Source organism: Heteronotia binoei, chromosome 5 (genome assembly GCF_032191835.1).
Source record: "Heteronotia binoei isolate CCM8104 ecotype False Entrance Well chromosome 5, APGP_CSIRO_Hbin_v1, whole genome shotgun sequence".
NCBI lineage: Eukaryota > Metazoa > Chordata > Lepidosauria > Squamata > Gekkonidae > Heteronotia > Heteronotia binoei.
Window position 1 is genome coordinate 57,194,134 of NC_083227.1, and position 27,472 is coordinate 57,221,605.

Here is a 27,472-nt window from a genome sequence, read left to right on the forward strand (position 1 = left end):
AGACCCGGGAAGGATTACCACTCCTCCCACCAAAGTTGGTGGGCCTTCAGCAAGGTTAACATATTCTATTCCTTTATATATATATATATATATATATATATATATATATATATATATATATATATATATATATATTTAAAAAACATATTTTCATGTCATAATTATAATATTATAAGTATTGTACTGAATTTAGTTTCTTTTTAGCACAATTCCAACTTGGTCCTATACTGACTAATGATAGTAATATTATGGCATTGTTTGGAGCTAATGTGTAATAGCTATGCTTGACCACTGAAGAAAGCCATAAGGCCGAAATGCATTTGGTCAGAAGGTCTTTGAGATTTCTGTATGATTTTGATCCTAAGATCTTTGTTTGAGATTTCTGTATGATTTTAACCTGAATTGAGGCTATATTTGGCCCTATAATTGTTTTTAAATTCTTATGTAACAAAATACAAATGTGTTGGTACATTGAGATATATTTATGTCCTATATTCAGCAATTTTAATACTGGGCCCTTTGAATTCATTTAACCTTTTAGGTTCTTAATACATTATTATGGGTTTTCTCTTCTCCCCTCTTTTTGTCTTTTCCCTCTGAATGCACACCTGAGCTATCTCTGAATGGCATAGTATGAAGTAGATTTTAAAGTACAAAGTATATTTTCTTCTAATTTCAAAATCTGGAAAGAAACCCACTAAAAATGCAGATATGACTTAACATGGGAGAACTCTGACCAATATACACAAATGCCATAGCCAAAGATGGTCTCATGATGATCTACTTTTGGATAAGATATCTAAGGGAACAGCATGGACTTGGGGGTGCAATTTCTGCTTCTGGGAAAACAGTCTCTCAATAGAGCTCAGTCATTCATGACTGTAATCTTCACCCATGACAAGTCTCTTGAAACATGGAAATACTTGTCCTAGCATGGGCATGGGTAAGGAGGGAAGTCAACTTACTGTAAGTGAGTGCTGCTGTATGCGTTGCGAGTAAGAACCGGCGTCGTGGGCATGCTCCTTCCCCCGTGGTTCTGCCTCTCCACTGTTCTGTATGGACTGCTGTGTGTTGACAAGGGATCTCTGTGATTATAAACAGAGGAATCCAGTATATGGCCACCTTCCCAGTATCTTCAATAAAATGCAAAGCAGAACAGCGTTGGCAATACTTGCCTACAGACAGAAAGCGCAAGATTTCTAAAAGAGAGAAGCAAGCATAATCGCAAGGGCTACTAGAGTGAAGAAGGACCAGGAAAACATTTCACTGTGAAGCAGTTTGTGGAATGGCCATTATTTGGAGAACCAGGAAGGTGGAAGCAAAAAGACATAGCAAAAATAAAAAAGGAAAGGGGAAATATAAGCATTAAGAGGACATTTCTGCCACATCGGGCTGATGGTGCCAGCATTCAAATGGTGCAGTCCAAAGCAACACAGAATGGGAAAATTTTCAAATGCCACTGGGGATTTTAAAAGCCCAATGGTGGCATTCATGCTGTTCTGAGCATGCTCTGGGGATCACTTTTTCATCTCCACTGCAGTTCTTTGTGCTTCACGGATCAACTTTCCACAGGGCATAAAGGGTTGCAGTATGAAGAAGAGGTTCCAAAAGCTCTTTGAATGTGGGTGGAGGTGCACTGGATCCAGCCCAGAGTCAACAGGAGCTTTAATTACAGGCCACACAGTACTATTATGTTTCTTTTAACCTAGTTCTTGGAGCTGTACAATAAAATAAGATTTTTCAAAGAAAGGCCTCAAAACCTCTCTTTACTCAGACAAAAGCTCAGAAACATAAAAAAGAGTGTCTTAAGCCACTTTGCATGCGTTTTTTCCCCCATAGCAAACAGGTGATAGGTAAGGAAATACATTAAACATAATTTTTTAAAAAATCTAATGTTCAAGTAGATGACAGTAGAGAGACTTCTTGAATGGAAAAGGAAGCAAACAGGGATAATGAAGCTGCAGTTTTTTGGCACAGCAAGGAATTCAGTACCTGGAGTGTCTTGATTCCAGGAATGGCTCATTCATAGATGACTTCCTGAGATGAATTCTCTCCACTCCAAGAGATTTGGGTGGTGGAGATTTTGGAGAAAAGGGCATGTTGTTTGTTCTTTGGCCTGGCACAGCAAGGGAATCACTGCCTCCTTTGAAAAAAAGAGAACACGATTAAACCTTGGGGAAAGGGGGATGTCACATCTTGTGACTTTTCAGCCTGTGTTGTTAAAACTTTTTCCAGGGCATCCCATTCAGATATATTTGGTACTTCTGATCCAAAATTAGAGATTCTTCCCTCCTCATCCAAACAAGTGTGCTGGACTCTGGAGAAAACAATGGTATTTCTGAAACAGGACCAAAATGAGGGAGAAATATTCTCAAAACTAGCTCTCCCCCCCCCCCCCCCAAAAAAAAAAGATTTTGTATGCCAAGATCCATATTCAGATGTGTGAAGGGAAAAGCATAAAGGCAAAGGAAATGATCCCACTGAAATGTGAAGCTCTGAAGGAGAGAGCCAAAGGTTGTTATTTTCGTGAGTTTATGTTTGGAACGCCATCCGTTTGGAAGCAAATGTCTTGTGGTGGAGCAGTTGTTGGCTCTGTTTTGCATTCTAAGTCTCTCTCAAAAGTAGAACAGCTGGGCTACAGCAGCAGCTAGAGATAAAGAAACCCTACAGGAGGACTACTAAGATCCTACTAACTTAACAGTCTACATTTGATCTCAGTCTAGGAGATGGGAACTCAATTTTAACGGTTTTCTTTACAAATACATGCATTTCTTCCATAATAAAAATGATTATAAATCAAACCTCTTAAACAGATATTTATTTATTTATTTATTTGCTTGGAGGCACTTAGGGAGTTTCTGAACTATCCCTACTGAGTAAACTCTATGCCCAGCGCAAAACAATGGAAGCTCTAAAGCAAAGGAAATGACTGAGAGCACTAAAAAGTTAGATCCAATACCAAAAAAGTCCCTTTACTAGCAGAGGCACAGCCAGTGCCACTTGGCATCAGCAGACAATTGAGACTGTTGTATCAGATCAAAATTAACAGGCACTTTGGACCACAGAACTCAAAGAAGCTACGTATTTCAGTTTAAGCGATAATGAGCAGGAAGGGTGGGAGGGAGTTTCCTGATAGCTAATGACTAGTCCAAGAAGTGTCATTCAGACTGTAGGTAGTCGGCAGGAAGTACCCAACCCAGATATTATTATGGAAATTAAAAAAATCCTGGAAATCTTGAAAATATATAAAAGGATGCTAATTGCTCACTTGGGTGTTAGATGGGGAGCTGTATCACTCAAGATTGAGCAACTGTGTTACCAGACTGGTTTTCTTCTTTTAAAAAACTCATTAGCAGTTGGTTTTTTGGAAAATTCTCAATCTGAGTTTAAAATTGATAATTTCATTATTGTGTATGCTTGTGATGATTCTGTGGATGGACCAGGAATATTTTATTAAGTTTGACTGGAATGTTTATTTTTAATAGGGAACTTATTTCCCCAGGTTATATATTTAAAGTTTGTGCAAGCCCGAACTCCCCTTAGAAGCTAAGATGACTGAGGCTATTGTACTTTGGTCATATTATGAGAAGACAGGAGTCACAGGAAAAGACAATAATGCTAGGAAAAGATGAAGGAAAAGAGGAAGACCCAACATGAGATGGATTGACTCAATCAAGGAAGCCATGGCCCTCAATTTACAAGACCCGAGCAAGGTTGTTAATGATAGGACATTTTGGAGGTCATGAATCCATAAGGTTGCAATAACATACACACAAGGCAGTGGGGAGAAACCAGCTAAAGAGATGAGGCTTTGTGATGTCAATATAGACACCCACTGGACACGTGCAAGTGATGGACCAGCTTCCAGGAGATTTACTTGCACCTCTCTTCTCCAACCCTACAAACAGCCATGTCTTTGCTGGTACTCTATGCACTTTCCACACTTGCCTTAATAATACTTGACATAACCCCAATACTTTACCCAGAGGCTGAAACTTCATGCAGAAACAAAAAAACAAGAATTTGGTCCAAAGGGCTAGGTCTGGTCCTTTACGCAGAATTTCTGTTTCGTGAGCCCTGCTCAGCTCTTTGGCTGATGTTACACAAACTCTTGTGTTACATAAACTCTAGGATTGCACTGGTTTCTTAAACGGCTTTTGGAGTCATCTTTTAGCTTATGGTTTGTAAGTATCTGCTGTCTGGTGGTCTATCACAAAGATTTTGAATCATCTTTCTCATGCAGAGGTGTTCTGATCAATACTGCGTGCAACATGTTTTGACTCATATATTTTTTTCCTTTGAAACTTCAGTGTAGGATCACTGTTCTGGAGTGTTCTGAAAACACAGATGGCCAGATGGGTGGGAGGAAAAAGAACTATAAACAGAGAGAAGATCAAAATATTTTTGCTTCTCACTAATTATTACAGGATGATTTTTGAATCTCAGAGACAGCATCCAAAAGCCAGGCTTTCTCCTTCTACAAGGTGAAGCAAAAATGTTTCCCTACAATTTATTTGGTAAGAAAGATAAATGAGGTTCTGAACAGAACAGCTATATTCTGCACTATATTATCACATCATTGGGGGCTTTGTAAGTAATGGCTTGGCTGGCTGTGGCCGAACCCATGGGCTCCATAAAGCAGTAGTCCATTATTATGAAGCATGACCTGTTGTGAGGGATTGGTTTGTGAGGAAAATATATTCCTAGCCCCGAGCTGCTTTCCCAAAGGGGGGAATGTGATTCTAAAAACACAGAAGTTGGCCATCCAAGATTTGATAACATGGCTGCATTCAGAAGCCAACAGCCTGCTGAGATGAGAATGAACCAGTAGTTCATCATGCTCTCATGTTCACCATGACTTATGGTTTGAAACTAGGAAGCTTTGCATCTTTCTCTATGTGGGATGACACAGAGCATGTTAAGTGTGAAGACATACAGGCTCATTATCATCACAAACTGCGATTGGTTGAACACACAGAATCCATTTCATGATGCAGATATACTTGATCTGAAAAACAGGAGTCACGTACCATCTTCACACGTTGTATCAGATAGAGAGCTGCTCTCAGATGGGATGATGTCATCTGCAGAAAAAGAAAAAGGAATAGTTAAAAAGATTAATATTTCAAGTTACTACAGTAGCTATATAGTTGCCTTAGAGTTACTTCTTCTAGTATATGTTCAGGTCAGTGTTACCTTGGTCCCCCTCATGTTACCATCTGATGGGAAACCATGTTAACATGGGAAGGGCTAAAAGCCAAAGTAAACCGCTACACAAAAAAAGGTAAAGGTAGTCCCCTGGGCAAGCACCAGTCATTTCCGACTCTGGGATGACGTTGCTTTCATGTTTTACGGCAGACTTCTTACAGGGTGGTTTGCCATTGCCTTCCCCAAAACCGCTACACTACCTCACATTAAAAAGCATCCCAATAGCCGAGGAATTATATAACCTAACAAATACATATAACCTGGTCAGGGCATTCAACTGAGCACTGCTGCCACAAGGAACTGATCCTAATCAAACCAGCTGCCTGGCAGTTTTTAAACTTTTTTTTTGCAATGGATATATTGTCAATTGCTGCTGCTGCCATTTGCTGCATCGAGCGCAAGTGGTAGCGGCTCTGCAACATGCAGGAGTCATAGGAGGAGGCCATTCTGCAGTCAGCCAGGACATGCGAGCCAACAGCCCACGACAAGTGACATCAGCAGGAGTGTGGGTATGACTGCCAAGCACACGCTTAATCTCCTGTTCCCCAAGGACCCCAGAGAGGAAGACTGCAATGACCTTTCTCACACAATGTTGCCTATTGAGCCACTCAGAAAAATCTACAGCTGCAAGAGTTTTGCAGCTGTACCAGAAGGCCAATCCTCAGTTTCCTGAAAGCCACCAGAACAAAGAGGAGCAAATGGTTATTTCGGAAGGATGAGATGGCTAACCGTGGCCAAAGTTTCTGCACGCATAGCAGTGGGAATCTTGATGGAGGGCATCCCTTACATCCGTAGTAAGCCAGCCAAAGCTATTAAAATGGGCTGCACACATGAGAAATGTTGACTGACTATTCATAGTGTATAGTTTACAGTTGTGGCTCTGGCAGAGGCTGAGAAATAGATGCCAGGCACCATGAAATAGTAATTAATAAAAGAAGATGGGGAATTTCCCAATGTATTTTATTGCTAAAATAATTGTGAGTGCACCAAGTCCTGTGAGGCAGTATATGAGATGCAATAACTTTTGATAAGCATTTTCATTTCCATTGTAGAATATCTAGTCCTTATACTTTTAAATTAACATAGCCACACTTGCAGTGTCCGGCTCTCCCTATCTGTGTCTGAATTAGCCTTTACCCAATACATTCTTTTGGGGGTATATTTGCATCTGTCCTCCACCCTTTTTTTTTTAAAGTCCCAAGCAGTTCTTAAGAACTTTAAAGCATACCATTCTCACTTTGTTTCTAGTCTTCAGGGATTTAGAGAAATTTGTGTAACCCAATCGTAAGCATATCGTATTTCAGAGGGACTTTCTTCTAAGTAAATATACTTAACACCAGACACCTCATATGTAAGCACCTCATATGTAAACAACCAAAGTTTATTTGGAAGTACCACCTGCAGAATATGGTGCGCTTTAAAATCACCCAAGTGGGATTTTTCATCTCATTATCATACCACCAGTGCCATTTTAAAGCAAAGTTACACACTTGTAAGCCCACTGGCTTCAGAGCCAATTTAACTCACAGGTGTTTAAATGCAGAGCAACCGTCAGAGTAATCTAATGTTCCCCAATTATTATTCAGTGCATCATATGCCTTGATTTATGTTTTGCATAAGTTACACATCGGTTAACTGACAGCTACTGCTGTGCAGCAAAGAAAGTGCCACAGCAGAACTGGGCAAAGGGGGTAAGTCCCAGACTGGCTGTGTGCAATCCTCTGTGGAGCTAGAGCAGTGCTCAAAGAATGATACTTCCTTGCAGTATCTGAGCTAAAGAGCTGACACTAGACGACAGACTGATGCACAAACTCCAGTCTTGGAATTCGAACATGGTCTGGCACAGGATTACTAGCATTATGCCAATGTCAGATGAGCGATCATTGCAGATGCTGGGTTTCCAGTCGGCAGATAGTGGCTGGTTTCACACTGTGAAGTCGACACGATTTTATCCCGTTGTGAAAAAATCTGTTTCAGTTTGAACTGTTTCTGGGCGATCAGACAGCCGCTATTGAAGATCCCTTGTCAATCTCGGCAGCGGTCAGTGGTTGCCCATTCACACTGCTAGCCCAGTTCAACCACGGACCCGCTGCAGAAAGGGTTGTCTTTTTAAAAAAGGCTCCTGTGTGTACACGCAATTGGAGAAATGGACAAGCATACCTCAGAGAGGGGTGAGGGGAAAAAAACACCCTGACCTTGCCAGAAACGGCTCAGGGCGATCACACAGCTCTTCCACTTATGAGGCGCTCCAGGGCATTCAGACAGCAGCCGATTATGCGACCTACATCTGATTCAGGGGGATGATACCAGAAAATCCAGGTAGCTTTTTGATGTGTATAGGAGACGTCTGGAGATGGGGTGGGAGTGGGTGTGGCTCGAAGGGCAGATGTGCGCGTGCACTTTTAATCTGAATGGGAGGCAGAGCTAGGTCGGGGCAAATCTCCTGCGTGAAACCACCCAGTGTGGCTCAGTTGTTTATAGATGTGCTCCTGATAGTCAGCCGTCCTGCTGCAGAGTGTGAGCCAGAATGAACTCCTCCATTCACTGGTGCACAGTGGACATTTAACTGATTCCCAGATTGGCGCCCACAATCTGGGAATCATCTGAAGGGTTTAGTTTCTATCCTGAAACAATAGCACTTGTGCTTTCTTCTCCTGGATTAAAGAGCCCTGGTTATCTTTTCCCTGTGAAGGTGCTGGCAGACTACAAGCATTCCAGCCCTCTTAACATTCATTTTGATAACCTGAAAAAGATGGAGCCCCTTAGGCTTCTCTCTGCGATGGCTTGATTTATGCACCTAGTCTTCATTTGAAAATGCAGACACTGGCTTGGATCCAACCATCTGTGTACAGAACATGGATCCCTTCCTGCATCTTTCTCCATTCCCCAAAATGATAATTCCCAATATGAGGAACAGCAGTGCAGGTCAGAGAAAGATGAAGTAAAGCAGGACAAGGAGGTGAAATCTCTCCTTCTCTAAATGCAGCTCTAATGAGGGGGGGGCGGGGCGCAAGTTCATCCCCTTTTCACTGCATCCCCTGCCATCACTATCCCTTTGTGCAGGTCTTGCAACCACAGGGAATATCTTTTTGGCGTCAGAAGGGGCTGCAGGAAGAGAGGGGAATGTGGAAACACTCCATATGCCTTCTACACATGGTCAGTCCTGCTAGTTTTGGCTCAAATAATGCACACGTATTTTCCTTATGTACTTACGCTCCTTCATGTTTGTCTAGCTCTACACTGTTCACACTGACAGCTTTTTTAAAAAAACAAAACAAAAAAGTGCTTTGCAGCTACATAAATCATGTGGCTCTACAACAGCTCTTGAAGTAATCTGGAGCAAATCGAAAACACCCTTAGAACATCATCAGTGCTTAGCTGGGCTGGATCCAGGCATTTTAGCTTCTTATGAGAAACAGGTTTTAGAAAGGCAGGGGGGTTACAATGAAACTGCTTATAGCCTGGTTTACACAAGGGGGTTATTATTTATCCTTTGATCTCTAAGGCATACATGCAAATTCCGATACAAGGACACAAAGCAGTAAGATGCATGAAAGTAAGGAAGGCCCTGCTGGCAATGCCCCCCCCCCCTTCCAGTGTTTACACATGCAGTTGTTAGTAGCGCAGTATTAAGAATCCCAACTGTGGTGGTCTTCATAAAGGGAAGCAGGCAAGGGGAACCTAAAACAGTTCTGAACTTCATTTGGTATTCAAGACATAAAGGAGAAGAGGAAGATATTGGATTTATATCCCACCCTATACTCTGAATTTCAGAGCAGTCAAAAACTCCTTTTCCTCCCCCCCACCCACACACAACAGACACTCTGTGAGGTAGGTGGGGCTGAGAGAGCTTCTACAGCAGCTGCCCTTTCAAGGACAACTCTGCGAGAGCTATGGCTGACCCAAGGCCATTCCTGCAGGTGCAGGTGGAGGAGTGGGGAATGAAACCCGGTTCTCCCAGGTGAGAGTCTGCACACTTAACCACTACACCAAACTGGCTAAAGTTGCCCTAGTAATCTCTTTTGATCCAGGTTTTTAAACTGAGATGGCTCTTCTCAAGCTATTATTATGCTCTTCTTCCAAGTCTGAAGAATGCTCAAGGAATTTTATTATTTATTTGGAACATTTATATGTGGCCACTACAGACCTGGTTGAGACGGCTCACATGTAAAGCAGTAAAACAGAATAAAACAAACAACAGAAAAATAATTTTTTAAAAAATCAATAAAAACATGCAAGGTATAAAAGAACATAAAAGTAGTCTAAATGATGGTGGAGGTGACCATAAGCTGAAAAAAGAAGGAACCTCTTAGTTAAAAGCCTGGATAGGGAGAAATATTTTGGCTTGGGTCCTAAAGTAAAGTAGGTGCCAGGAGATCCTCAGGGGGGCAAGATGCCACCACCAAACAAGCCCTGTCCCTGGTTGCCACCCATCGCACGTGTGTAGGCAGGCACACAGAGAGCAGGGCTTGAGAAGAGGATCTCAGCTGGCAGGCTGGACAATATGGGAGAAGGCAGTGCTTCATGTTTAGGTGGTTGTTTTACCACTTTTTTTAACACCTAGTTAATTATTGCTACTTGTTATGCTTTTGCTCCTGTGATTTCATTGTATTGTTTTACTTTCCAAGCTGCCTTGAGCAAGTCTCTGGAGAGGTGGCATATAAATTCCCTACAGAAATAATTGACTCCCCAAGCAAACTGGACTTTGGGAACTAAAAGACAAAGGCCCACAAGCAGATGATAGAGAGCCTGGGCAACAGTGGCTCCAGTTGCTTAGTGCAAAAACTGTCCCTTGCCACTTCTCCATTCAGGGGCAACAGGATGAGTGACATCAGAAAATCATACTTTTAGTTTTTAGTGGATATGCACCTTCCACAGTCTCCAACACAGACACTTCCACATCACAATTACAACCAATGCTCCCTCTAAGCTATGGAGTCTTGTGAGCAAAAATTCTACTTCATGATCTACTGGCATTAAATGTGTGAGCAATTTGGCTACCACATAAATTAGTTTGCTCTGGGGCCATCCTTCCTGAGTTAAGACAAAAATGTGTGAGCTGGAGGCTAAAAAACTGTGAGCCAGCTCACACTAACTCAGCTTAGAGGGAACACTGCTTACAACCTCTTTTAAGAGCATTCTTTTGGTCTTTCTGAAGATTCAGAGACTCAAACAGACCACATTTTGCCTCCCTTCCTTGCCCCCTCCCCCAGCTGACTTTTCCTACACTTGTTACAAGCCCACTGAGGGGCGGAAGAAATCAATACTTTAATTATGTGCTTGTATGATAATGGGCTCAGTTTTAGTCAAGAGATCTCATGTGCAGCAGTCAATTTCTGCACAAATCAGCAAGGCGCAATATATAATACTCAACGGAATAAGGTACCACAGTAGTTTCAGCTGGAAGGATGCCGTTAGCTTTTCCTTTACGCAGCAGTTCTTTGGTTTACTTTCCCCCTTCAACGTGCCTGTGCTTGTGTTGTACTTTGCCTGTATTCCTTGCTAACCACATTTTACGTGAAGCATGACAAATTATAGGTGAGCTCCAGACTTTGCTGAAGTCAGGGGGGCTAAAGACCTATTGATTTCTTCTGTGTAGTACTGCATCTTTGCCTGTCAGTTGCATCAAGGGCATGTTTTTGTTCCCAGGATAAGTTCCATCGGAGAATACACTCCCCACACACTTGATCAACAACAACAAAGACTCTTCCTCCATTCTCTCCTAAATATTAAGGGAATTTTTGGTACCTGTTATGGTTGGGGTTGGTTTCGGAGCAGGCTTCTTCCCGCATTTAATCCTATACTCGTTGATGGAATTTTCTAGCTCCTTAAGCCTTTTCACTGCTTCCGTGTACTCCTGCTTCCTTTTCTTCTTCACATTTTTGCACAGGTCCGGCTCGCCGGCAAGTTTCTTCACAGCTTCCACCAGCTTCTGCTGAATAAGGAAGTTATTCTCCAGGTCCTGCAGAGTTGGATCCTACACAGGTGGAAAAAAACCCCAAGGGATTAGCCACAATAGAATGTGGATTTAAGATGAGTCTTTAAAGGTTTGAATGAAAGAAGTGTAATCTATTCCAGGATGACCAAGAAGGAGAAAGGGCACACCTCTAGAACCTACCACTGTCAACAGATTGGAATGGACCCACACAAAACCCCCAGATTAAAGAATTTTTGCCACCCTCCAAATGCTCAATGAAATACTGCTCCTGGGACATAGGGACTCCTTAGAACAGCAAGGGGGTAGATCTACTATAGGGCGAGGGAATAGCAAAAAATCCATCTCTCCTCCCTTGCAAAAACTTCCATTGGATCCAACCCACTGTGGAACATGGAACCAATTCCTAAACTGGCATAATAATAATAACAACAACAACAACAATAATAATAATTTTTATTTGTATCCCTCCCTCCCCGCCGAAGCAGGCTCAGGGCGGCTCCTAGAGTCTGGCTCTTTTGGCAGTGGTGCCTTCTGCCATCCTTAAAGGCCAACACTTTCATATTCAGTTACCAAAGCTAAACATTGAAATCTCTCCACAGCCACCGATAAAGTTGCCATGTCATACTGAGAACAAGCTGCTGCCAAATGCTTCTGCACTAAAGCCAGTGTGTCAACTTTCATATAATAATGCCCATAATGCCAGAAGCTTTATTAGTCAGTGTTTGTAAACCATTATGAGGACTGCAGATGAAAGAAGGCAAAGAGAGAAAGTGTGTGTATGTACACCAAGGCAATGCCTTGTTATGAACCAGGCAATTGTGCTTCAAAAGAGTTTATAGGAGCATACACAATGGGACCTTTGTGTATGCTCACCTCACTCTGGGTGAGGGGAGCCTGTTGGCAAAGAGATGCTAAAAGCCCGTAAGGAAAGGAAAGCCAGTCAGCCACAGCCTTTGGGACAATTTCTCAAGTTACTTTGGAGTATATAAGCAGACACTGAGAAAAGGCAAAGATGTCATGTGAGCACCTGAATACTCTCTCCCTGCTTTGTTCATTTATGCTGGTGTACAGGCAAATGGCATTAATGCTTATGCTATCTTACTGCAGCCACAATTTTAATTTCCTGTTTTCTCTTTATATTAGTTTTTGAGTAGGCAATACAGTACTATTCAGGAGCCAAGGAACTCTATGAGAAAAGGGCAGGAACAAGCAAGATTGAACATTTAATGCAGGACAGCTTTAAAAAGGGAGGATCCAATCCAAGCCACCAAAGCAGAATGTATGGAAATTATGCCCACCCCACTGGCATGAACACTGATTTGTCCACTCCCGCATCCCAGCAGAAAAAAACCAAGAGCAGCTTCTCAGTCATAAGACTGAGAACAAAATTCCAGTAAGGGCACCTCTTTGCATTGCAAGCTTTTATTGAAACCAATGACTGACATTCTCAGCAGCTTAAATAAAATGAAATCAGAACTGAGACTAGATAGCTTTTAAAGACATTACATAAGTTGTGGATCTGGCATATAAATAATTAAGAGTGGTTTAATCTTGGCCTCAGAACATGCCCATACACATTTACGACAATCCTCCTATTTGCAATCTCCTTTCACTGACCTGACGCAACCAAAAGGCAAACTATAAATATCAAAGCCAGCAGGAGGAGTGCACTGAAAAGATGTTCCCCAAGCCGTTTTTGCTGTCCTGTTTGGGCTAACGAAAACTCCAAATGGGCTGCATTTACCTCTTCGCTGGGAAGCAGGCTGCTATCCAGTTTGAATGATGTGCTGACACGCCTTCTGACCTGAGGAGGTTTCTCTCCTGTGCTCAATGGGTATTCTCTTGGAATTTTCCCAGTGAGCTCCTGTGGAACAGGGGGGGGGGGGGAATCAGCTTTCGAATCATTAGAATTAGTAAGTTCTATTCCCCTCCTGCTGCCTCACCCTTGTATGCAAGGAACAGGTCTCACCGCTTCCCGCAGGCATATCTTCTTCAGCTCTTCGACTTTCTGCAGGAGCTTCTCTTGTAAAAGCTGTTCTTTCTTTTTCAGCTCCAAGACCTTCTCTTTTTTCTGCTCCTCACTGACCTCTGACTCTTGAGACCCTGGAGGATCAAATGAATTGGAATGCCAATTTCCCATCTATTTTTGCCCTTGGCCTGAAGCAATGGGTGCTACCTTTCAACTTTTCTTAGAGCGAATTGGGCTTTTCAAAATAGGTTGTCAATATTCTATCTTTGCACTGCAATAAAATTCATTGGCTACCTTCAATTTCCAGCTGAAGTGTGCACACACACATCTGGTCTTGGTGTAAGCATTAAGTGATCAAAATTTAGGAAACTGACCTGTGTTTCAAACTTTTTTCCTTTCGTCAAACTTTTAAATTAGAGTCATTTTGCAAGCACCTTGCCCATATCCATTGCAGATCAAGAACTACACCGTGAGTTACAGGCATTGTTAAACACACTGTTTGCTAGACAGGCTGAAAGGCTTTGTGGTGGGGGGAGACTTTACATGCATGAAACTGAAGATATGTTATGCTCCATACCCGCCCAGCTATTTATTTCACAGAAAAACTCATGACCCAAACTGCAGTTGACTGAATGCAGTAGGGTTGAAGGTGAACAGCAGGAACAAAGCAATCTATGGCCCACAGTGTTAGGCCAGCTGGGTGGGCAAAAAAGAAAGTGCTGAATAGAACTGGATGTCCTAAGATTGCCTTGGCTAAAAGTTCATTGCAGTAGTACAGCCACTTATCTGTACCAGACTAGGGAGACAGACAGCAAGCAAAAAAAAAAAAAGGTTCCTTGATACTTCGCAAGAAAAACATTCTATCTGCCAAGAGATTTGGATCATATACTGCTTCTTTCATTTCTTCCTATCAGGGCAAAAGGGAACGCTGGGGTGGAATATGGCAGGCTTTAAGACCCTGGAGGGACAATAGCCCATAAGAAAGCTGTTTAACTGGAGATGCATTAGCTGGCGATAAGGGATGGAGGATATTAAAAGGCTGGGAGAAGCCAAATAAAACAAAGGCCAAGTGGCACCTTAAAGACAAACAGCTTTTATTCCACCATGTGTTTCCATGAGTCAGTACTGTCTTCTGCAAACGCATGAAGAGGCCGGTCGAAGCAGTACAGTGGGTGGGAAGATCCATTTTGCCTGCCCTTGTTCTGAATGGAAAGGAGGTTGTAAAGCAGCAGTTCAAATTGCTCTAGACCGCAGTCTGATCAGAGCTGCTTATGAACGTATTACATGAGGACAGGAAATCCTAAGTGAGTGGATGGAGGGCAGGGGGGGGGGCAAGGAAGGGCCTGGCAACACCCCACCAGCACTAAGGCCAGGGATGAGTTCCTGATTAAAGAAAGGAAGGTGCTGCATTCTCTGGGTGTCCTTGTTACCTTCTGCCCACAACAAGAGCCATGAGAAGGGAGCAAATAAGATGAAGACATAATCCTGATCTCACTATGGTAGAATTTGGGGTGCCAAGTAACAAATGAATAACCTTTTCTTGCAAAGACAATGGGGTCCCCATGACTCTCTAGAAGGATACTCTGTCCCTGAACTTTGGCACATTTGTAATTGGAAACACCTGTGACAAGAATCAGCAACGTGACTTATGGGAGACCTATTTCTGAGAATTATTGCAGTCTTCAGGAAAGTACTGACACAGCAAAAGTAGATGCCACATTCTTGTGCATATCTTGTGTACCCCCTGTAGTTCAAGAAGTAATGTCTCTCCCCCTCTGTACCATGCAGAGCCTATCCAATTCTAATCTTTTTAAAAGAAGAAGAAGAAGACTGCTGATTTATACCTCGCCCTTCTCTAAGAATCAGAGACTCAGAGCTGCTCACAATCGCCTATATCTTCTCCCCCCCAAAGATACCCTGTGAGGTGGGTGGGGCTGAGAGGGCTCTCACAGCAGCTGCCCTTTCAAGGACAACTCCTGAGATAGCTATGGCTGACCCAAGACCATTCCAGCAGCTGTAAGTGGAGGAGTGGGGAATCAAACCAGGTTCTCCCAGATAAGAGTCCGCACACTTAACCACTACACCAAACTGGCGTAGTAAAGCATACAGTTTCTCTGGTGTAAAGAAAAGAAGCCCCCCCCCACTCTGTTTACTGTGTACATGCAATATACAACTATGTTTCATAACACAGTTATAAAGATTCAGAAACAAGATAAGTTACCTGAAGAGATTAAGCTACCGTTGCTAGCCATAATAAACTGATTCTTCACTTCCAAAGCGGCTAGCTTTGAAACCTTTGGTGTCCCTATCTCCGTCAAGTCCATGGCAATATCGTCCAAGCTTCTGGCTGAGGGAATTTTTGCCTGAAGCAATTTAAACATGCACACAATAATACTCAATCATTCTGTATCAGGTGACTTCTTAGACTTCTCTAAACAAAAGGGCATGGAAGATGACACTTCACAATAAACCAAGAACTAAATACAATAAGACCACCTGTATGTTATTCCACTGTTTAATTTATCTCCTTGAGCATTAAAACCACTTGATTACCTATTAGGGAGCAAAAGGAAAAGGAGGCCAAAAAGATATGACTGAGGTGGCACATTTCTTGTGGAGCTCATAACTGAAGGTCCCACAAAAAGAGATCCATTAGCCACATTATTGCTTGAAGATCAAATAACAATAGCAAAGTAGATCAGTATGTAATCCAAGCTTGCCCACTCACCTGTGGCAAGCAAAAATGGCCTCAAGTGACCAGATAGGGAAGCTTTTGCAAATTAGAAAAGAACTACCACCTCCTCCTTTCTTTGAAGTTGTTCATGTGCTAAAACAGTTAGCAAAAGTATGCTTGTGCAGGCTGGGTAGTAAACATTTCTGTGGGTGTCTGGAATGACTTGCAAAGCTGATAGAATCTTAAGGAAGCACCTACCACCTAGAACAAATATGCACTTTCAGCAACTGGGATAAACCCCCCTTTTTCTTGGCAGACAGTTACATGCTTGATCAACTTACTTTGCTTTGTTTTCTGTCCAGGTAAAACTGATGTTGACTAATTGCCATAACCCAGATGGATTTGATCAGAGAAGTGTTCGCATACCACGTCTGCACCACAAGACCGCTCTGTCCAAAAGTTCTTCTTGACACTGAAATTCTAAAGCATAAAAAACCCCAAAGGCACATGAAGGGCTTTCTTTATCATGGTGTCTTTTTCAATCAGATTAAACAAAAAAAAAAAAAAAACTCCAAGCAAACATGAGACCATATTCTCTAGTGACTTAACATGTCCCACCTCTATTCCCAGTAATTGGCAATCCTCTCAGGGACCAAACTAAATTTCTTTAGGCCTGGTGCATAATCATTATACAGTCCCCTCCCCACCCCAAAGCTCTTCCCATACATACAAACTAATAAGTCATGAAAGACAAATGTCTGAGCCTTTGTCTGAAATGACACAGGGACACCATATCATGGTAACACATTTGCAGCCTGGGCTGGGATATCCTGGACCTTTGTCAAGTGAATACCCCGACCCTGCTTGGGACCTGTTTCAGTATAGTTGGCCTAATTATTGCTAGGGTTGCCAGGTCTTCCCAGGCCAGCAGTGGGGGGTTAGGGCTGCCAGATCCAGGCTGGGAAACACCTAGAGATCTGAGGATGGAGGCTGCAGAGGAGAGGGACCTTAGTGGGGTACAATGCAATACTGTCCACACAAAAAAACATCCGTTTTCTCTAGGGGAACTGGTTTCTGTAGTCTGCAGATGAGCTGTAATTCCAGGGTATCCCCAGGTCCCACCTGGAGGTTGGCATCTCTAAATTTTAATGCTGAGATGCTAAACTGATGTTTGGTTTCAGTCTACCTAGATGGCTGAATGCTTCCTCAGGGGAAAAAATGCCCTATACCTAGCAAACTAGCATGTCAAGGAAGACTAGAAACCTTCCTTCCCAACATGCTAGAGTTCAATGTGGAGGAAGGAGTTTTTTTGGGGTTTTTTGCATGAAAGAACATTCAGTCATCTGAGACTTCACCTGAAACAGTATGAAGTGGCAGTGCACAGATGTACAATCTTGGTGAGAATTAATCCTCTGTTACACCCAGAATTTTAACATTTAAAGTTCCGAGTCATGTGTGCAAAACCTTTCCAACAGAGTTGTATAATATACTGTGTTAAAGAAAGCTGCTATCACCACAAAAGAGGGAGGGAAATACTGCATCTGGGAGTATTATGAAGAGGAAGAAGAGACCAGGCCAATTCACACTGTTGTTTCTGAGTCACAATGTGAGCAACCAGAAGGAAACTTTTCCATACAGAATCGACAGAATGAATCACAACCACACACACACCCCCCCACACACACAAGCTGTGAGAGAAGCTATTGGGAATCTATTCCATTTTTAACTTGCCTTTCCTTCAAGAAGCTCAGAAAGCAAAGAAGGTTCTCTAGTGCTCAATTTCATCCTCACAACAACCCTGTGGGGTAGGTTATTCTGACCATCCTAAGGTAAACCAGTGAACTTCATGGCTGAGTGGGCATTTGAATGGAGCCTACTCAGTTCTAACATTTTAAAGGATTAAAATGAGTAAATGCTTTCAAAAAACCCCACTCTGGATTGATTGGGCAGAACTGAATCAATATTAGGAAAGGGTGGTCTGTTAGGCATATTGAGCCCAGTCTTGGGTACAAGTTCTAGTACATACTTAACTATCTCCAATTCGTTTTTACAGAGTATTAGCCAGGAGGGCGCTCCCAATTCTCATAACATTTTCTCAGGCAGCTTTTCTGCAACAACATCTGTCAAAAGTAGTCTTATTTATTTTTTAAATAAGCCTAGTCTAAACAGCTTCACTTGGAGAGGCAATTGAAAAAAAGCACTACAAAAACATTTCACAAAACAAGGTACAATCCCAATATACAGTATGTCACAGAAGTGAGTACACCCCCCCCCCCCACATTTTGTAAATATTTAAGTATATCTTTTCATATGACAACACAGAAGAAATGACACTTGGCATTCATGGTTCCCTCAATGAACTGTAGCTCCCCAGTACCGGTAGCACTCATGCAGCCCCAGATCATGACATTGCTACAGAGGTTGAAGGGGTGGGGGGTCAGCCTGTCAGTGCTCAGACCATACGCCACATGCTGCATCAAATTGGTCTGCAGGGCTGTCGTCCCAGAAGGAAGCCTCTTCTAAAGATGATGCACAAGAAAGCCTGCAAACGGTTTGCTGCAGACAAGCAGACTAAGGACATGGATTTCTGGAACCTTGTTCCTGTGGTCCGATGAGACCAAGATAAACGTATTTGGTTCAGATGGTGTCAAGCGTGTGTGGCAGCAATCAGGTGAGGAGTACAAAGACACGTGTGTCTTGCCTACAGTCAAGCATGGTGGTGGGAATGTCATGGTCTGGGGCTGCATGAGTGCTGCCGGCACTGGGGAGCTACAGTTCATTGAGGAAACCATGAATGCCAACATGTACTGTGACATACTGAAGCAGAGCATGATCCCCTCCCTTTGGAGACTGGGCCGCAGGGCAGTATTCCAACATGATAACGACCCCAAACACACCTCCAAAACGACCACTGCCTTGCTAAAGAAGCTGAGGGTAAAGGTGATGGACTGGCCAAGCATGTCTCCAGACCTAAACCTTATTGAGCATTTGTGGGGCATCCTGAAACAGAAGGTGGAGGTGTGCAAGGTCTCTAACATTCACCAGCTACATGATGTCATCATGGAGGAGTAGAAGACTCCAGTGGCAACCTGGGAAGCTCTGGTGAACTCTATGCCCAAGAGGGTTAAGGCAGTGCTGGAAAATAATGGTGGACACACAAAATATTGACACTATAGGCCCCATTTGGACATTATCACTTAGGGGTATACTCATTTTTGTTGCCAGCAGTTTAGACATTAACGGCTGTGCGTTGCCTAATTTTGAAGGGACAGCACATTTACACTGTTATACAAGCTGTAGACTCACTACTTTACACCGTAGCCAAGTGTCATTTCTTCTGTGTTGTCACATGAAAACATATACTAAAAAATTTACAAAATGTGAGGTGTACACACTTCTGTGACATACTGTAATCTTTTAGTATTAAATAAATAATGATGGCACTGTGTTTCCAGCCTGGCACATGTATCATGGTCAATTAAATAAATTTGGCCTGTGTTGGGCTAGCTGTGATTTGGACACATGGGTTTGGACTCAGCAGCAGTGGCTCACCTTCGAGGGTCGTGAACCTCCACAGCAAATTTCTTCTCACGGAAGTAAAGATTCTCCAGCTGTTTCCATTGAAATAACTGGAAGATGGAGAAAACAAAACAGAAAAGGCAATTTATTTAAGAACCAGTCCTTTCTCTCCCTATCCTGCTACATAATTAATAATTCTTTTCTGAGTCGAGCCAAGCTCAAGTGACGTTGGAAGATTAATTGTGCAGAAAGTCTAAGGCCATAATTACTTGTGAGATGAAAGGACCCACGTGGTGAACATACGCTGGTTGTTATAAACAGTACACCACAAACTGTGCCCTGCATGTGCATAGCTGCCTGCAAATGGCTGAATCTCCTACCTTCCCTTCTTCTCCTAGTCCTCCACCAACCAAGAATCCATATTGTATCCATGTAGGGTTGCCAAGTCCAATTCAAGAAATATCTGGGGACTTTGGCGGTGGAGCCAGGAGACTTTGGGGGTGGAGCCAGGAGCAGGGTTCTGACAAGCATAATTTAACTCCAAAGGTAGTTCTGGCAAACACATCTAAAGGAACTGCACACCTTTTAAATGCCTTCCCTCCATTGGAAATAATGAAGGATAGAGGTACCTTCTTTTGGGGCTCACAGAATTGGACCCCTTGGTCCAATCTTTTTGAAACTTGGGGGGGGTGTTTTGAGGAGAGGCAGTGGATGCTATGCTGCAAATTTGGTGACTCTACCTAAAGAAAACAGACCTCCCCCCCAAAGCCCCAGATCAATTCTCCACTATACCCTATAGGAATTGGTCTCCACAGGGAACAATGTAGTGCCCAGCAGACATTTCCCTCCCCCTCTGTTTTCTGATGAAGGCCTCCAAACTGGGGGATCCCCTATCCCTACTTGGGGATTGACAACCCTATATCCATGCCCTACAAACCTGGCTATTTTAGGGGAAATAGTGACATGTTGATTCAAAACAAACATAAACAGCAACAGAAAGATTTCTTCTTTCCAATATTGACTTTCCAGTAAGCTGTAGGGTCAACCAAAGACCCAATATGTATTCCCCTTGGTGACAATGTATCCTCCAAGAAAGGTCAATAAGAATGGCCAAGGGGAGAGTACCTCACTGCTCGGTACCTCAAAATACTAAGAGAGATACGTATCCAATAATACCACCCCCTGAAGAGAATCGTTTTTACAAATTAATTTAATGGACACTGTATAAGAAAGGGGGCGATGACAGTTGCTTGTCTCCCCTCCCCCCATGAAGGATGTGGCCTCAAGCAGGTCTCTGGAGAAGTGGTATATAAATTTATGATAAATGGTGCAAAGAAATTGATGCTGCAGATAAATTATACTGGCTGCAAGCTAGTGTACAGTTACAGATACTGTATGTTTATGTTTCTTGTGATCAATGGAACTGTATTCACTGCTCCTGTTTATTTTTTCTTGCTTCTGTCCTCACACACTACTGCTAAGAACCACTAAAACATTTCAGTGGCAGGTATATTCTTCAGGCTGCTGGACCATTTAAAGCATTTCCAATTACCCCTGCCCATATCTCTGATAATTAGCTTCTATGTCTATCAAGTTCTTTCACAGTCCCACCACATGCACTGACAAAATGGTCTATATTTCCTGATACATGATGTCAGCTTGGCCAGGATCTGTCAAACTACACAAGAATTCCAAGTGTTGCTTGAGGCAGCAAGTTTGGGACTTGTGAAGTTGTTTTAATACTTGGTTCAAGATATCAGGCAGACAATCAGTGACACAGTACAGAAAACAATTTAAAGTCAAAAACTTTAGATTCAAGAACACCCCTCCTATCACAGGTGAACATTCAATGGAACAATACAACCACCACAAAAAGGTTACCCATATAGGCTTTTGCAAACCTCATCCTCAATGAAATGGCAATGAACCCCAGATTCAAAGCTCTCATACAATTTTGCATTTCTTGCTTGGAATTTTAAATTTATTTTATGTACTACTAAAATAAAACAATTTCAATCTAAGAAATGCAGTGAACAGGAAACTTGCATGGGACAGCTTAATGTCTGGGCAGGGTCCAGCAGCATGGAAGGGCAGAGCTAGTAGCCAAAAGAATGCAGAGCTCCTGCATACAGTTCATGACCCATATTCTGTCAACATGCTGGCCTTGTGGCAAATGTCAGTGCAAAATGGGAACTAGTAAGCTGAGTGATTCATTAATGGACTTAGGGGACTAGTCAGTAACAACATGCTGAATCACCTAAAACCTAAGCATAGTTACTTGAGAACAAACCCTACTGAACTCCAGCTTCTTTCTGAGTAACCTCCATAGGATTGGTCTTAGGGTTGCCAACCTCCAGGTGGGGCCTGGAGACCTCTCAGATTTACAACTGATTTCCAGACTGCAAAAAGCAGTTCCCTTGGAGAAAATGGTTCCTTTGGCCAGTGGTCTATGTGGTCCCTCCTCTCTCCAAAACCACCCTCCAAGGCTCCACCACCACTAAACCTCCAGGAATTTCTCAACTTGGAGTTGGCAACCCTAACTTTTTTAGGATGAAGGTAGAAATTTCAGCTTATGGTAGTAGAAGTGTTTTGAACTCTTACTTGCTGCATTATGAGTTTTCAGGACAGAGAATGCATGTTCAAACCAGTTTCTGTGCAGTTTAGAACTGAAGACTATTTGTGTCATATGTGTACAGTGGGCATGTATTCAAAGAGAACAAGGTTGCCACTGCTGGCTCCAGTCACCTTCAGAAAATATAACTTTCTGGAAAGACTACGTGTACAGAGGAAGGTCTGTGGATGTACATTATAGCATATGCAGTTTCAGGTTAATTCACTGGTATCTTTAGTTAAATGATTTCAGGTTGGGACAGATTTCTCTGTTTCTGAGACTATGGAAAACTTCTGCCACAATACCGAACTAGATGGATCACAAAGTTTGCCAGTATAGGCTCTTTGTATGCACTGAAGGACTCTTATTAGTTCCTGATTGTGTGTACAAAATGTTTCTGGGTAATTTATATGCACATTCCAGAAAGTTATACTTAAACACATATAGGGTGCAGAGCTTCAACCGGCTTTGTTCCCTAGTGATTTTCCCATAGAAACCTGTAGAACCCTCTCTCCAAGAACAGGTCTCTCTGCTTTCAGAGTCAGAAACGTAAGTTGAAAAAAAATGTTTAATTTTAGAAATTATTCTCACTGTTTAAGAACAACTTCCTTAATTAAGTAATATCTTCCTTAAGTTACCCTTTCCCCTCTTAAGCACCCTGCCATGATAATCATAGCCATTAAAGGGGGATTTTCAAGATAATCATCTTGAAAAATCCACCTGTCCTTGGTGTGCAGTGGCAGGAGGGTAGAGCCTGGGTCAATAGCACTGTTGCTGGCATCAACCACTGCTGATTTTTTTAAAAACTCTCTCTCATTCCTTAATGGAAATTTTCATGCCACACAGTTTAAAAAGTCTATTGGGGGGGGGGGGGGATCTTATGGGAAGTACATTAATGCCACAAGTGGGACAGTGTTCCAATGGAAGTTCACTGCTATTGCTGTTCTCCCTGGACTTGCATTTGCTATATACACATTAATAGACATACAGTTCTTATATATCTGGCTTTCTACCTTCACACCATAACAGTTAAATGAAATAACTCCTTCTCAATTGTTATGTGGACTTGTGAGTGTCCTTTAATAGTGTTGTACTGAGAATGAGGTACATTCACAAGACTGCTTCCATGTGAAGATTTCAGGGGGAAATAAAGCTGTGGTGTCGTCTATATGTACTCACGGGAACTCTCATTCTAACTTGTGTTGCCTACTAAGTCTGTGAAGATAGTGTTGCTGAAGTGACCTTTGTGCCCAGGGTTGGCAGACACAGTTCTGCAGAAAGCAGTTCTGCATAGGGTTGCCAGTTCTAGGTTGGAAAATACTTGGAGAGATTTTAAGGGTGGAGCCTGGAGAGGGTAGAGTTTGGGGATGGGAGGGACCTCAACCTGGTACAATGCCACAGAGTTCACCTTCCAAAGCAGCCATTTTCTCCAGGGGAACTGATCTGTGTAGTCTAGAGATCAGTTATAAAAGCAGGAGATCTCCAGGTTCCACCCAGAGGCTGCCAACTCTAGTTCTGCAGGCTAGTTTTTCATGAGAACAGGAAGTAAAGTGGAGGCAGAAGCAGAGAGAACAAGGTTAAAGTGCAAATAATAGGAGCGCTAGTACAGGCAAGAGAGTGGAATGAGTCAAGGGGAGGAAACATGAATGAGCACAGCAGCAGACAGGTGCCCTCCAAATATGTGAATCTATATCATTAACTAACAATGATTTGCTATAGTTTATCCTGCCCTTCCTTTATGGAGAACAAGGCAGTGTATGCAGTTCTCTTTCTATTCTGTCTTCACAACAACCCTGTGTGTAAGAAAGTGATCAACCAGTGAGATTCTTGGCAGGGCAGGGGGAGTTTGAATTTGGGTCCCCCATGTTCTTGATCGGTAGTGTAGGCATCACACCAAGCTAAAGCCTTCCCCATTCTGAATTGGCTCCTCCTATGCTTGACAATCCAGGAAAGCCATACCACAATAAACTGGTTAGTCCTTAAGCTTCCACGAGATGCTTAACTATTTGTGGGGATGCGTTAGCGGGCTAATGTGGTTCCTCTCTGGAAACCTGTATCATGTCAATAGCAGTCTGACTCCCCTCATTTGGGACTTGTAGAAGGAGATGATGCTCCTTATCAAGTACCTGCGCAAAACAAGCCAAGAGCTTTCTGTAGTTCCCTTTGAAGGAGAAGCACAGTCAACTGGGAAAATTACTTATGAAACATTTTGTTGCTGTGGTTGATGTAAGGGGATAAGAAGATTCGTTCAAGTCTAGTGTTACAGTAAGCAAGTTTCCACCCTAAAATACTGGACAGCTACTGCAAAAGGGAAATAAAATAGGTGTCTTGGGGCACCTTACAGATGAATAAAATGTCATAAGCTTTCACTTTATCAATGGAGTATAAAAAGGGAAACCAATTTCAATACAGTTTTCAGAGAGCTGATGTTCTCCTGTGTAATTATTGTTCTTCTGTAACCCATGTCCTTTGTAGAGTTAGGCACTGGAAGTAAATTCCACTGGGGCAACTTACGTTTAAGCAAGTATCATATGGGTCACAGTCCTACAGCTTGATTTCTGATGTTTGCTTGAAATTACCCAGTAAGTGTGCATAAGGAACTCTTGGAAGTAAGCCAAGTCTCATTGTATCCACTCACCTCAACCTTATGCACACTTTATGCACAAGACCACAACTGTATCCACACATACTTAAGAGTAAGCACCATTAAAACACAGTGGAAATAATCTGTGGCTAAAGCTTCTTTCCAAGAATTAAAGTGCTTATTTGTATGTAACAGTTTTTCAGAAGGTCTTGTTCAGACTTCCAATTCTTCATATGAAATACTGGGATATAACATTTTTTAAAAAAACAAACATATACACAGTTGCTAAACATAAACTCTGAAACCACAGGCTTGAAAGACATGAAGATTACACTTGTATTTTCAATGCACTTATCCCATGTCTTAAATAAAACATAATCCTTCACATGTGTGCATGGGAGAGCAACAGAATTGCTCTTTTTACAAGGCTTTCATCTTCAGAAATCCTGCTAGATCCAAATTCTGCCTTTAGTCAAAATGGTACTTTACGATTGTTATTTGATTCTTCTGTACTAAAAAGTACCACAAATCGTGATGAATGGGGTTGTAAAAATACTCTATTTATGATTTGCTGGAATGTTTTAAAGACCCTTGTTGCTGAGAAATCCAGTTATCTTTCAAAGAAAAAAAATATAATATCCTCAAAATAGCCTGTTTTTTAATATTTATCAACAAGCTAATTGTTATAGAGAAGAAATTTAACCAAGGGAAAAAAATACAAGGATGACCTGTCTCAGGGAAGTTTTTGAAGCCTTTTGACCTTTAAGATCAGCTACTAGACAAAACTATCTGCTAGCTAAGGTCCCAATTTTAAATGTATTATAAGGTATCAGAAGGTCTTGCTCCAACTGAACTATGCCCATTTAGGCTCTGTCAATACAGACACCAAGTTCTCTTTTTGCTTTATCTCTCAAGAGAAAAACAAATCTCAATATACAAAATTTATGTTGCGCTAACACAAGGCAAGTGAAAACCCGGATGCAACACCCTCAGTACTTACCTGTTCAGTACTGGCTCTTTGTGGAAGTCACTTTGTAAATTCCATTTGTTAATCCAAAGAGTTTCAAAAGTGCTGCTCTGTGTTGGTTTGGGTTTTTTTTTTCAAAAAGTATACATAGTAATGTTCCTTCTCCCGAGCCCTTTCCCCTGGCACCAGGAGAACTTCCTGCCTCAACTCACTCCTCTGCCTGACTTTCAGACACTAAGGTGTAGCTCCGGTTTCTCGGACAGCCTCCCTCTGCTGACACGCTGCTGACATCACCACATTATCAGACAAGGCTGCCTCCCAGTTCCAGGCTCTCTCCCCCACAGCCCACAGATGATAAAGCACAACAGAGGGGGGAAGAGAAGGAATAACTGAAGGGTCTCACAGGAGAAGGGTGGTGCTTTTAGCTAGCACTGGAGAGAATGCTTTCAGCTGCAGCTCCGGACAAGACAGAGGGCAGACCATTTGTCTGGTAGTAAGAGCTAAAGAAATACAGTCATTCCATACTGCTCTGTTATGCTCCCAAAAGCAACAGGTTCTACAGGAAAAGGTTGCTGCTTCTCAGCTTCACTTTTCTTGAAGCTTAAATATCAGGTTTATTTAACCAGAGAGAGAGAAAGAGAGAAGGAGGAGGGGGAGGAGAAGATCTGAGTGAAACAAGATCTCTTGAAGGCATAAACTCTTTTTTCTTACTGCTTTATCCCTCTGACTAATAATGACTCCTGCCTTGCCTCCCCCTTCTTTATCACCTCCTTGGAATTTTTAATTCGCAATGCCATATGCTGCGATGCACCCTGCATACCTGAAGGCTGTGGGAAATCCAAAAATGACAGATAGTAAGAGACAACCTGTTCTACCAGAAGGCTAAGAAGCAGGTGGAGGATTTGAGCAGATGAATGAGGCAGACTCATTTCACCTCAGTGATCCCTCAGGGTTCACAACTGCCTGCATAATCTCCCTAGGCAGATTTGAATACAGTGCTGAGAAGCACCCAAACGGGAACGATGTGTAAAATGGCAACAATCTTGTGGGAATACATGAAGGAAGTGCAGCTCCAGGGTGCTGGATGAGAACAGGGAAATGACGGTTGGTGTGAAGAAGCCAGAACACTTTCACCTAAAATGAAAGGCTGAAGTGTTTGGGTCTGTTTAGGTTAGAAAAATAAGAGGTGGCTAGGGTTTATAAAATTATACATGGTAGGAGAAAGTCAGTACAAATTTTTTCCCTGTGTCACTCATGATAGGGGTACCCAATGAAATTGAGCGGCAGTAGATTAATGACTGACAAAAGTATTGCTTTACACAAACACAATTTTTTTGAAATTGTCTGCCACAAGACTTGTTGGTGTCTGCTAGTTGAGATGGGTTTAAAGGTGATTAGACACGTTCGTATAGGACAGGTCTAAATCAGTGGTCATTATTAACATCAGTTGAGGGTGCAGAAGGAGGGGAACGAATTGGAAATCCTACCCAATACCTAAAATTTCCCCTTTCATGATTCAGAGGACCTTAGCAGAACAATGACCGTTCCCCCACACTTTCTTTTCAACTGACTCTCAGTGACTCCCAACATTTCATGTGTCTAGAGCATATTCAGTCCTCTCAGACAGTTTCTCAGCCCTTTTCTTTGGGCTGAATTTGGCAAAGTAAATAGAGACCCCCACCATGTTTCTGGTTGGCTTGCTACTGCCGCTTTCAGTGTCTAGCAATGAGACAGTCAGTTTATTGTTCAGGCTATGTTATGGCTAAAGGGAACTATGTCCTCTACAGAAAACATACTTTCTGAATGCTGCAGGAAAGGACTGCCTTCTTGCTTTGTTTGTGGGTTTCCTGGGGTGGCTCTTGATGATCACTGTGTTAAACAGGATGTTGAAAAGAACCATCTTTAGTCTTGTCTGGTCGCATACCTTCGATGACTTAAATACTGCACTTATTTTCTCTATGTTTTTTTTTTTAAAAAAGAGAGAACAAGTTACCCTATGAGC

At 42.3% G+C, this 27,472-nt stretch overlaps 1 protein-coding gene across 7 annotated transcripts in view; it reads right to left on the minus strand.

The window, feature by feature from the left end:
- FRMD4B (FERM domain containing 4B) overlaps window positions 1–27,472 on the minus strand; it is a 209,569-nt gene that overhangs the window by 13,421 nt on the left and 168,676 nt on the right. For 5 of the 7 annotated variants that reach the window (XM_060239520.1, XM_060239521.1, XM_060239526.1 and 2 more), the window contains 9 exons: window positions 19,342–19,418; window positions 16,131–16,269; window positions 15,337–15,478; window positions 13,116–13,249; window positions 12,891–13,010; window positions 10,957–11,185; window positions 5,031–5,084; window positions 1,993–2,143; window positions 966–1,133 (listed from right to left, as the gene is read on the minus strand). In XM_060239520.1, the coding sequence (XP_060095503.1) occupies window positions 966–1,133; window positions 1,993–2,143; window positions 5,031–5,084; window positions 10,957–11,185; window positions 12,891–13,010; window positions 13,116–13,249; window positions 15,337–15,478; window positions 16,131–16,269; window positions 19,342–19,418 (1,214 nt within the window). The remainder of the gene's footprint in view (window positions 1–965; window positions 1,134–1,992; window positions 2,144–5,030; window positions 5,085–10,956; window positions 11,186–12,890; window positions 13,011–13,115; window positions 13,250–15,336; window positions 15,479–16,130; window positions 16,270–19,341; window positions 19,419–27,472) is intronic. The other 2 variants (XM_060239522.1, XM_060239523.1) reach the window with 1 other exon arrangement.